At 31.1% G+C, this 12,794-nt stretch overlaps 1 protein-coding gene across 2 annotated transcripts in view; it reads left to right on the top strand.

Annotated features, from left to right (window-relative positions):
• LOC311131314 (ras-related C3 botulinum toxin substrate 3-like) overlaps window positions 1-12,794 on the top strand; it is a gene marked incomplete at both ends in the record, with an annotated part of 34,825 nt that overhangs the window by 14,727 nt on the left and 7,304 nt on the right. For both annotated transcript variants that reach the window (XM_084164216.1, XM_084164217.1), the window contains 2 exons: window positions 9,241-9,358; window positions 9,607-9,669. In XM_084164216.1, the coding sequence (XP_084020342.1) occupies window positions 9,241-9,358; window positions 9,607-9,669 (181 nt within the window). The remainder of the gene's footprint in view (window positions 1-9,240; window positions 9,359-9,606; window positions 9,670-12,794) is intronic.

Genomic DNA, 12,794 nt, shown 5'->3' with positions numbered 1-12,794 from the left:
TTGAGATTTATACTATACACAGAGCTGTATTTTAGATTATACTAAACACAGAGCTGTATTTTTGATTATACTATACACAGAGCTGTATTTTTGATTATACTATACACAGAGCTGTATTTTAGATGTATACTATACAAAGAGCTGTATTTTAGATGATACTATACACAGAGCTGTATTTTAGATGTATACTATACACCGAGCTGTATTTTAGATTATACTATACACAGAGCTGTATTTTAGATTCATACTATACACAGAGCTGTATTTTAGAATTATACTATACACAGAGCTGTATTTTAGATTATACTATACACAGAGCTGTATTTTAGATTCATAATATACACAGAGCTGTATTTTTGATTATACTATACACAGAGCTGTATTTTTGATTATACTATACACAGAGCTGTATTTTAGATGTATACTATACACAGAGCTGTATTTTAGATGTATACTATACACAGAGCTGTATTTTAGATTATACTATACACAGAGCTGTATTTTAGATTACACTATACACAGAGCTGTATTTTAGATTATACTATACACAGAGCTGTGTTTTAGATGTATACTACACACAGAGCTGTATTTGAGATGTATACTATACACAGAGCTGAATTTTATATTATACTATACACAGAGCTGTATTTTATATTTATACTATACACAGAGCTGTATTTTAGATGTATTCTATACACAGAGCTGTATTTTAGATTATACTATACACATAGCTGTATTTTAGATTATACTATACACAGAGCTGTGTTTTAGATGTATACTACACACAGAGCTGTATTTGAGATGTATACTATACACAGAGCTGAATTTTATATTATACTATACACAGAGCTGTATTTTATATTATACTATACACAGAGCTGTATTTTAGATTATACTATACACAGAGCTGTGTTTTAGATTTATACTACACACATAGCTGTATTTGAGATGTATACTACACACAGAGCTGTATTTTAGATGTATACTATACACAGAGCTGTATTTTAGATTATACTATACACAGAGCTGTATTTTAGATTATACTATACACAGAGCTGTATTTTTGATTATACTATACACAGAGCTGTATTTTAGATTATACTATACACAGAGCTGTATTTTAGATTATACTATACACAGAGCTTTATTTTAGATTATACTATACACAGAGCTGTGTTTTAGATTTATACTACACACAGAGCTGTATTTGAGATGTATACTATATACAGAGCTGTATTTTATATCATACTATACACAGAGCTGTATTTTATATCATACTATACACAGAGCTGTATTTTAGATTATACTATACACAGAGCTGTGTTTTAGATGAATTCTACACACAGAGCTGTATTTTAGATTATACTATACACAGAGCTGTATTTTAGATTATACTATACACAGAGCTGTATTTTAGATTTATACTATACAGAGAGCTGTATTTTAGATTTATACTATACACAGAGCTGTATTTTAGATTTATACTATACACTGAGCTGTATTTTAGATTTATACTATACACAGAGCTGTATTTTAGATTATACTATACACAGAGCATGTATTTTAGATTATACTATACAAAGAGCTGTATTTTAGATTATACTATACACAGAGCTGTATTTTAGATTTATACTATACACCGAGCTGTATTTTAGATTTATACTATACACAGAGCTGTATTTTAGATTATACTATACACAGAGCTGTATTTTAGATTATACTATACACCGAGCTGTATTTTAGATTATACTATACACAGAGCTGTATTTTAGATTATACTATACACAGAGCTGTATTTTAGATTATACTATACACAGAGCTGTATTTTAGATTCATATTATACACAGAGCTGTATTTTATATTTATACTATACACAGAGCTGTATTTTAATTATACTATACACAGAGCTGTATTTTAGATTTATACTATACACTGAGCTGTATTTTAGATTTATACTATACACAGAGCTGTATTTTAGATTATACTATACACAGAGCATGTATTTTAGATTATACTATACAAAGAGCTGTATTTTAGATTATACTATACACAGAGCTGTATTTTAGATTTATACTATACACCGAGCTGTATTTTAGATTTATACTATACACAGAGCTGTATTTTAGATTATACTATACACAGAGCATGTATTTTAGATTATACTATACAAAGAGCTGTATTTTAGATTATACTATACACAGAGCTGTATTTTAGATTTATACTATACACCGAGCTGTATTTTAGATTTATACTATACACAGAGCTGTATTTTAGATTATACTATACACAGAGCTGTATTTTAGATTATACTATACACCGAGCTGTATTTTAGATTATACTATACACAGAGCTGTATTTTAGATTATACTATACACAGAGCTGTATTTTAGATTATACTATACACAGAGCTGTATTTTAGATTCATATTATACACAGAGCTGTATTTTATATTTATACTATACACAGAGCTGTATTTTAATTATACTATACACAGAGCTGTATTTTAGATTTATACTATACACTGAGCTGTATTTTAGATTTATACTATACACAGAGCTGTATTTTAGATTATACTATACACAGAGCATGTATTTTAGATTATACTATACAAAGAGCTGTATTTTAGATTATACTATACACAGAGCTGTATTTTAGATTTATACTATACACCGAGCTGTATTTTAGATTTATACTATACACAGAGCTGTATTTTAGATTATACTATACACAGACTTGTATTTTATATTATATTATACACAGAGCTGTATTTTAGATTCGTACTATAAACAGAGCTTTATTTTATATTTATACTATACACAGAGCTGTATTTTAGATTATACTATACACAGAGCTGTATTTTAGATTCATATTATACACAGAGCTGTATTTTATATTTATACTATACACAGAGCTGTATTTTAATTATACTATACACAGAGCTGTATTTTAGATGTATACTATACTCAGAGCTGTATTTTAGATTCATACTATACACAGAGCTGTATTTTAGATTATACTATACACAGAGCTGTATTTTAGATTCATATTATACACAGAGCTGTATTTTATATTTATACTATACACAGAGCTGTATTTTAATTATACTATACACAGAGCTGTATTTTAGATGTATACTATACTCAGAGCTGTATTTTAGATTCATACTATACACAGAGCTGTATTTTAGATTATACTATACACAGAGCTGTATGTTAGATTTATACTATACACAGAGCTGTATTTTAGATGTATACTATACACAGAGCTGTATTTTAGATGTATACTATACACATAGCTGTATTTTAGATTATACTATACACAGAGCTGTATTTTAGATTATACTATACACAGAGCTGTGTTTTAGATTTATACTACACACAGAGCTGTATTTGAGATGTATACTATAGACAGAGCTGTATTTTATATTATACTATACACAGAGCTGTATTTTAGATTATACTATACAAAGAGCTGTGTTTTAGATGTATACTACACACAGAGCTGTATTTGAGATGTATACTATACACAGAGCTATATTTTAGATTATACTATACACAGAGCTCTATTTTAGATTATACTATACACAGAGCTGTATTTTAGATTATACTATACACAGAGCTGTATTTGTGATTGTACTATACACAGAGCTGTATTTTAGATTATACTATACACAGAGCTGTATTTTAGATTCATACTATACACAGAGCTGTATTTTAGATTCATACTATACACAGAGCTGTATTTTAGATTTATACTATACACAGAGCTGTATTTTAGATTATACTAAACACAGAGCTGTATTTTTGATTATACTATACACAGAGCTGTATTTTTGATTATACTATACACAGAGCTGTATTTTAGATGTATACTATACAAAGAGCTGTATTTTAGATTATACTATACACAGAGCTGTATTTTAGATGTATACTATACACCGAGCTGTATTTTAGATTATACTATACACAGAGCTGTATTTTAGATTCATACTATACACAGAGCTGTATTTTAGATTTATACTATACACAGAGCTGTATTTTAGATTATACTATACACAGAGCTGTATTTTAGATTCATAATATACACAGAGCTGTATTTTTGATTATACTATACACAGAGCTGTATTTTTGATTATACTATACACAGAGCTGTATTTTAGATGTATACTATACACAGAGCTGTATTTTAGATGTATACTATACACAGAGCTGTATTTTAGATTATACTATACACAGAGCTGTATTTTAGATTACACTATACACAGAGCTGTATTTTAGATTATACTATACACAGAGCTGTGTTTTAGATGTATACTACACACAGAGCTGTATTTGAGATGTATACTATACACAGAGCTGAATTTTATATTATACTATACACAGAGCTGTATTTTATATTTATACTATACACAGAGCTGTATTTTAGTTGTATTCTATACACAGAGCTGTATTTTAGATTATACTATACACATAGCTGTATTTTAGATTATACTATACACAGAGCTGTGTTTTAGATGTATACTACACACAGAGCTGTATTTGAGATGTATACTATACACAGAGCTGAATTTTATATTATACTATACACAGAGCTGTATTTTATATTATACTATACACAGAGCTGTATTTTAGATTATACTATACACAGAGCTGTGTTTTAGATTTATACTACACACATAGCTGTATTTGAGATGTATACTACAAACAGAGCTGTATTTTAGATGTATACTATACACAGAGCTGTATTTTAGATTATACTATACACAGAGCTGTATTTTAGATTATACTATACACAGAGCTGTATTTTAGATTATACTATACACAGAGCTGTATTTTTGATTATACTATACACAGAGCTGTATTTTAGATTATACTATACACAGAGCTGTATTTTAGATTATACTATACACAGAGCTTTATTTTAGATTATACTATACACAGAGCTGTGTTTTAGATTTATACTACACACAGAGCTGTATTTGAGATGTATACTATATACAGAGCTGTATTTTATATCATACTATACACAGAGCTGTATTTTATATCATACTATACACAGAGCTGTATTTTAGATTATACTATACACAGAGCTGTGTTTTAGATGTATTCTACACACAGAGCTGTATTTTAGATTATACTATACACAGAGCTGTATTTTAGATTATACTATACACAGAGCTGTATTTTAGATTTATACTATACAGAGAGCTGTATTTTAGATTTATACTATACACAGAGCTGTGTTTTAGATTTATACTATACACTGAGCTGTATTTTAGATTTATACTATACACAGAGCTGTATTTTAGATTATACTATACACAGAGCATGTATTTTAGATTATACTATACAAAGAGCTGTATTTTAGATTATACTATACACAGAGCTGTATTTTAGATTTATACTATACACCGAGCTGTATTTTAGATTTATACTATACACAGAGCTGTATTTTAGATTATACTATACACAGAGCTGTATTTTAGATTATACTATACACCGAGCTGTATTTTAGATTATACTATACACAGAGCTGTATTTTAGATTATACTATACACAGAGCTGTATTTTAGATTATACTATACACAGAGCTGTATTTTAGATTTATACTCTACACCGAGCTGTATTTGAGATTTATACTATACACAGAGCTGTATTTTAGATTATACTATACACAGAGCTGTATTTTAGATTATACTATACACCGAGCTTTATTTTAGATTATACTATACACAGAGCTGTATTTTAGATTATACTATACACAGAGCTGTATTTTAGATTATACTATACACAGAGCTGTATTTTAGATGTCTACTACACACAGAGCTGTATTTGAGATGTCTACTATACACAGAGCTGAATTTTATATTATACTATACACAGAGCTGTATTTTATATTATACTATACACAGAGCTGTATTTTAGATTATACTATACACAGAGCTGTGTTTTAGATTTATACTACACACATAGCTGTATTTGAGATGTATACTACACACAGAGCTGTATTTTAGATGTATACTATACACAGAGCTGTATTTTAGATTATACTATACACAGAGCTGTATTTTAGATTATACTATACACAGAGCTGTATTTTTGATTATACTATACACAGAGCTGTATTTTTGATTATACTATACACAGAGCTGTATTTTAGATTATACTATACACAGAGCTTTATTTTAGATTATACTATACACAGAGCTGTGTTTTAGATTTATACTACACACAGAGCTGTATTTGAGATGTATACTATATACAGAGCTGTGTTTTATATCATACTATACACAGAGCTGTATTTTATATCATACTATACACAGAGCTGTATTTTAGATTATACTATACACAGAGCTGTGTTTTAGATGTATTCTACACACAGAGCTGTATTTTAGATTATACTATACACAGAGCTGTATTTTAGATTATACTATACACAGAGCTGTATTTTAGATTATACTATACACAGAGCTGTATTTTAGATTTATACTATACAGAGAGCTGTATTTTAGATTTATACTATACACAGAGCTGTATTTTAGATTTATACTATACACCGAGCTGTATTTTAGATTTATACTATACACAGAGCTGTATTTTAGATTATACTATACACAGAGCTGTATTTTAGATTATACTATACACAGAGCTGTATTTTAGATTATACTATACACAGAGCTGTATTTTAGATTTATACTATACACCGAGCTGTATTTTAGATTTATACTATACACAGAGCTGTATTTTAGATTATACTATACACAGAGCTGTATTTTAGATTATACTATACACCGAGCTATATTTTAGATTATACTATACACAGAGCTGTATTTTAGATTGTACTATACACAGAGCTGTATTTTAGATTATACTATACACAGAGCTGTATTTTAGATTTATACTATACACCGAGCTGTATTTTAGATTTATACTATGCACAGAGCTGTATTTTAGATTATACTATACACAGAGCTGTATTTTAGATTATACTATACACCGAGCTTTATTTTAGATTATACTATACACAGAGCTGTATTTTAGATTATACTATACACAGAGCTGTATTTTAGATTATACTATACACAGAGCTGTATTTTAGATTATACTATACACAGAGCTGTATTTTAGATTTATACTCTACACCGAGCTGTATTTGAGATTTATACTATACACAGAGCTGTATTTTAGATTATACTATACACAGAGCTGTATTTTAGATTATACTATACACCGAGCTTTATTTTAGATTATACTATACACAGAGCTGTATTTTAGATTATACTATACACAGAGCTGTATTTTAGATTATACTATACACAGAGCTGTATTTTAGATGTCTACTACACACAGAGCTGTATTTGAGATGTCTACTATACACAGAGCTGAATTTTATATTATACTATACACAGAGCTGTATTTTATATTATACTATACACAGAGCTGTATTTTAGATTATACTATACACAGAGCTGTGTTTTAGATTTATACTACACACATAGCTGTATTTGAGATGTATACTACACACAGAGCTGTATTTTAGATGTATACTATACACAGAGCTGTATTTTAGATTATACTATACACAGAGCTGTATTTTAGATTATACTATACACAGAGCTGTATTTTTGATTATACTATACACAGAGCTGTATTTTTGATTATACTATACACAGAGCTGTATTTTAGATTATACTATACACAGAGCTTTATTTTAGATTATACTATACACAGAGCTGTGTTTTAGATTTATACTACACACAGAGCTGTATTTGAGATGTATACTATATACAGAGCTGTGTTTTATATCATACTATACACAGAGCTGTATTTTATATCATACTATACACAGAGCTGTATTTTAGATTATACTATACACAGAGCTGTGTTTTAGATGTATTCTACACACAGAGCTGTATTTTAGATTATACTATACACAGAGCTGTATTTTAGATTATACTATACACAGAGCTGTATTTTAGATTATACTATACACAGAGCTGTATTTTAGATTTATACTATACAGAGAGCTGTATTTTAGATTTATACTATACACAGAGCTGTATTTTAGATTTATACTATACACCGAGCTGTATTTTAGATTTATACTATACACAGAGCTGTATTTTAGATTATACTATACACAGAGCTGTATTTTAGATTATACTATACACAGAGCTGTATTTTAGATTATACTATACACAGAGCTGTATTTTAGATTTATACTATACACCGAGCTGTATTTTAGATTTATACTATACACAGAGCTGTATTTTAGATTATACTATACACAGAGCTGTATTTTAGATTATACTATACACCGAGCTATATTTTAGATTATACTATACACAGAGCTGTATTTTAGATTATACTATACACAGAGCTGTATTTTAGATTATACTATACACAGAGCTGTATTTTAGATTTATACTATACACCGAGCTGTATTTTAGATTTATACTATGCACAGAGCTGTATTTTAGATTATACTATACACAGAGCTGTATTTTAGATTATACTATACACCAAGCTTTATTTTAGATTATACTATACACAGAGCTGTATTTTAGATTATACTATACACAGAGCTGTATTTTAGATTATACTATACACAGAGCTGTATTTTAGATTATACTATACACCGAGCTGTATTTTAGATTATACTATACACAGAGCTGTATTTTAGATTATACTATACACCGAGCTGTATTTTAGATTATACTATACACAGAGCTGTATTTTAGATTATACTATACACAGAGCTGTATTTTAGATTATACTATACACAGAGCTGTATTTTAGATTATACTATACACCGAGCTGTATTTTAGATTTATACTATACACAGAGCTGTATTTTAGATGTATTCTATACACAGAGCTGTATTTTAGATTATACTATACACAGAGCTGTATTTTAGATTATACTATACACCGAGCTGTATTTTAGATTTATACTATACACAGAGCTGTATTTTAGATGTATTCTATACACAGAGCTGTATTTTAGATTATACTATACACAGAGCTGTATTTTAGATTATACTATACACAGAGCTGTATTTTAGATGTATTCTATACACAGAGCTGTATTTTAGATTATACTATACACAGAGCTGTATTTTAGATTATACTATACACAGAGCTGTATTTTAGATGTATTCTATACACAGAGCTGTATTTTAGATCATACTATACACAAAGCTGGCATCCAGATATAAAGAGAGGGTTTCCTCTCCCTGCAGCTTTGACAACTACTCTGCCAATGTGATGGTAGATGGGAAACCAGTGAATCTGGGTCTATGGGATACAGCAGGACAGGAAGACTACGACAGGCTCCGACCACTGTCCTATCCACAGACGGTAACACACACACACACACACACACACACACACACACACACACACACACACACACACACAGCTTCTAACCCATGACCTTTCTGTGAAGGATTGATTTCCTATCTACTAATCTGCAGCAGAGCTATTCTCCAGTCTGTCCCATGTGGAGTCAGGTGATTCCGTGGTAGGTTGGTCTCAGTGGTTTCCCCCATGGTTGGTTGGTCTCAGTGGTTTCACTCTAAGGTCTGTCTCTCTATGGTTCTCCCCAGGATGTGTTCTTGATATGCTTCTCCCTGGTCAGCCCCGCCTCCTTTGAGAACGTCAGAGCTAAGGTCAGTACTGAACCTACCTCCTCATAGACACAGGAACAGGGGAGCTGCCGAGCCTGACCTAAAGAAGCACATCTATAGCTCTCCCTGGTTCATATTCTATAGCTACAGTCCTGTTATATAGAGAGAGAGTTTGGCCATTGTGGTTTCAACAAAAAAGCATTACGATGCTCTTAGATGATGTAGTATCTTAAACAGTCTACAAATGCTGATTGTTGCAGGAAAGTGTGATAGAGGGAACTTGGCCCTAAGATTTTGCTGATGTGGCAAAATGAGGTAACTCTATTCTACATTGCTGGAAACATCTGGAAATCATTACTTATGGAAATATGATATGAGGAGTAAGGTAGAAAAGACCAGGGATTGGATGTTAGAATCACGCCATGCTCTGGCCATGTATGATATAAATGCCATGTCTTGAACAGAGAAGGAAGAATAGCTAATCAGATTGGCTCGGGCTGTTTTCCAGACATCTGCAGGAGTCTGTCAAATTCTGATGCTGGAACCTTTGTTATAATAAACCTTTGAAAACAGAGTACAGTGTCGGCGGATCTTCTTATCATCACAAGCATGGACCAGCAAAAGTGTTTCTTTTAGTAACCACATTTAATGGCGACGAGGTTTTTGTTTTATTGTTCTTTGGGACGTGCTATGTCTCTTCTTTGCATTCCATTCCTGGGCTACAAAACGACTACCTCTCAGGAAGCCGGCAACTAAGGGTAAGTTTTTTATCACTAAATCATTGGGCGCTGGTCGTTTTGTGAGTCCAGAGTGTGTGCGTTAGAGATGTACCGTTAAAATTACTTATGCGTGCATTTTGCTGGTTCTTTTTGCTGTGTGATAGGAATTCCGTTCTAAATTTTCTAAATTAGTTTGAGTGTCTGTAGGACACACCGACAGGACACCGATGTTTTGGCTTGAATAAAAGTGCAAGGAGTGTCCAAGGAAAGGCTTAGAGGATAACGTTTGAAATGAGTTGACAGTATACTTTTAGGGCGCCGTTAATTTAAGGAAGCCCTCAAACGAGGCGATCATTAGAGATGGGCCATAAATCTTGATAGTTATTACATTAACTCTCAAGTCAGTTCTCGGGACTGCTGGTTTAAGACAATATATTCAATTGTAAGTTTACCGCTCTGAATTTGTTTGACGAAACATCTGTCTGAAGTAATCCTCTCTTTTGAATGTCTAAAACCGGAAGGTAGCAGAAATTTAGCAAATGGAATATAAAGTAATAACAACGGCGATAGATGGATCCAATTTCTCTCTGTGTGTGTGTCTGAAATGAGAAAAGCGCATTTCTCTGTCAGCATGTGTGTGCGAAACAAGAGTGAGTGTGGCTGCGTGCTTGATGACTTCCAGATGTGTGTCGACTAAGGCTTTGACCAGAGTTTTTTAGTCTCTTGTAAATAAATGTCTTAGGTATTTATCTTTTCAAATGTTAAGCCCCTAGAGTAAAAAGTTAAAACCCCTACAACACAGTTAAGGTTAAATATCTTATGAGTCTCTGTTTGTGAGAACGTTTGTAATTCTTAAACTATATAAACTATGAGCCCCCTGGAAGGACTATAAGTTTAAAGATCTTATGAGTCTCTATAAAAAGAGAACGTTTACTAACGAATCATGAGCCTACAGGGAGGACTTTCTAAGAGTGTATAGAGATGTTTTATATTTCATAACGTCATTACTATAAATCTGCAGATAAGTGATAACAAACTTCGAAGTTGGATATGTCTTGTATGTTCTATGTGTTCAGTTTGTGAGAAGTCTTATTGTATGTCTTGTATGTTCTATGTGTTCAGTTTGTGAGCTCTGTTAATGTCTTAAGTCTTATTGTATGTCTTGTATGTTCTATGTGTTCAGTTTGTGAGCTCTGTTAAAGTCTTCAGTGTTATTGTCTATGGGAGGAGAGACCGGAGCAACAGCGGCTCTGTTTATAGGTCCTTACACTCTGAAATCACATTGGTGACTGAACTGCGCACGCGTAGGATTTATGACTTTAGCCACTCCCCTGCACTGAACTGATTGGGAGAGTCCACTTCAGTGCAGCCAAAAAAGACAACGGGAGGGGGAATTTTGCACACAAGTGAAATCTTCTTTTGAATTAACTATTGCTTGACTGTAAAACTGTTTGGTTGATAATCGGTTGAGTTGGTGAATGAGAGATATATTGACGGATTAAAAATAATAATACTAAAATAAATGAATAAAATAAAATGTTATTGAGCTATTTATAATATTCCTGAGTTAAGCTGTTTGCTTATTTCTTAGCGTGAATGTGGAAAGACTATAAACTAAACTCTTCTTTCTCCTTTTGTCCTTCTGTCATACGAGAGACGAGAAGGAGGAGACAGAGAGAGAGAGAGAGAGAGGAGGGGCTGACATCAACTGACATCAGAGACGGCAACCCAGTCCAAATTAAGGCCAGTGCTGTTATTATTCACAAATCTACTTTCCCTCACAGGATATAATTGATACATTGTGTTTACATAGAATATTTCATGTTGTGACCATTTCGCAAGAGCTTGGCAACAGACTGATGAATTTATGTAATTGATAATTGCACATTACAGTTTTTGTCAATGACTTGTTTTGATTAGAGTTGTGTTGGAATTCCAGCATTGAAATTATTCTGTAAAATTAAGGTAATTAATTGCTTATTAAGCAATTGGGTAGTGTTGCTGGTACAGGTATTTTATTTTTGAATTGCTCTGGAGTTGACTACTTTCCTTTACTCTTCCTCATCGGATGTGGTAAGATTGCCACTAATCAATAATTTGGTAAAATAAAATTCACAGAATAATTAGTAATTCATTATTTGATTGATTGATTTGATTAAGTTAGTTGATTGATTTATTGATTTGATTTGTTGATTGATTGACTTCATTGGATTACTTAGTTGATTGATTGATTTGATTGAGTTAGTTGATTGATTTATTGATTTGATTTGTTGATTGATTGACTTGATTGGATTACTTAGTTGATTGATTGATTTCATTAAGTTAGTTGATTGATTTATTGATTGATTGATTCATTTGATTAGTAATTGATTAGTTGATTGGTTGGATTGATTGATTTGATTAAATTAGTTGATTGATTTATTGATTTGATTAGTTTATTGATTTGAT

This window comes from Coregonus lavaretus (genome assembly GCF_964263955.1).
Source record: "Coregonus lavaretus genome assembly, chromosome: 1".
In the NCBI taxonomy this organism is placed as follows: Eukaryota; Metazoa; Chordata; class Actinopteri; order Salmoniformes; family Salmonidae; genus Coregonus; species Coregonus lavaretus.
This window is presented reverse-complemented; position numbering and strand designations above follow the sequence as displayed.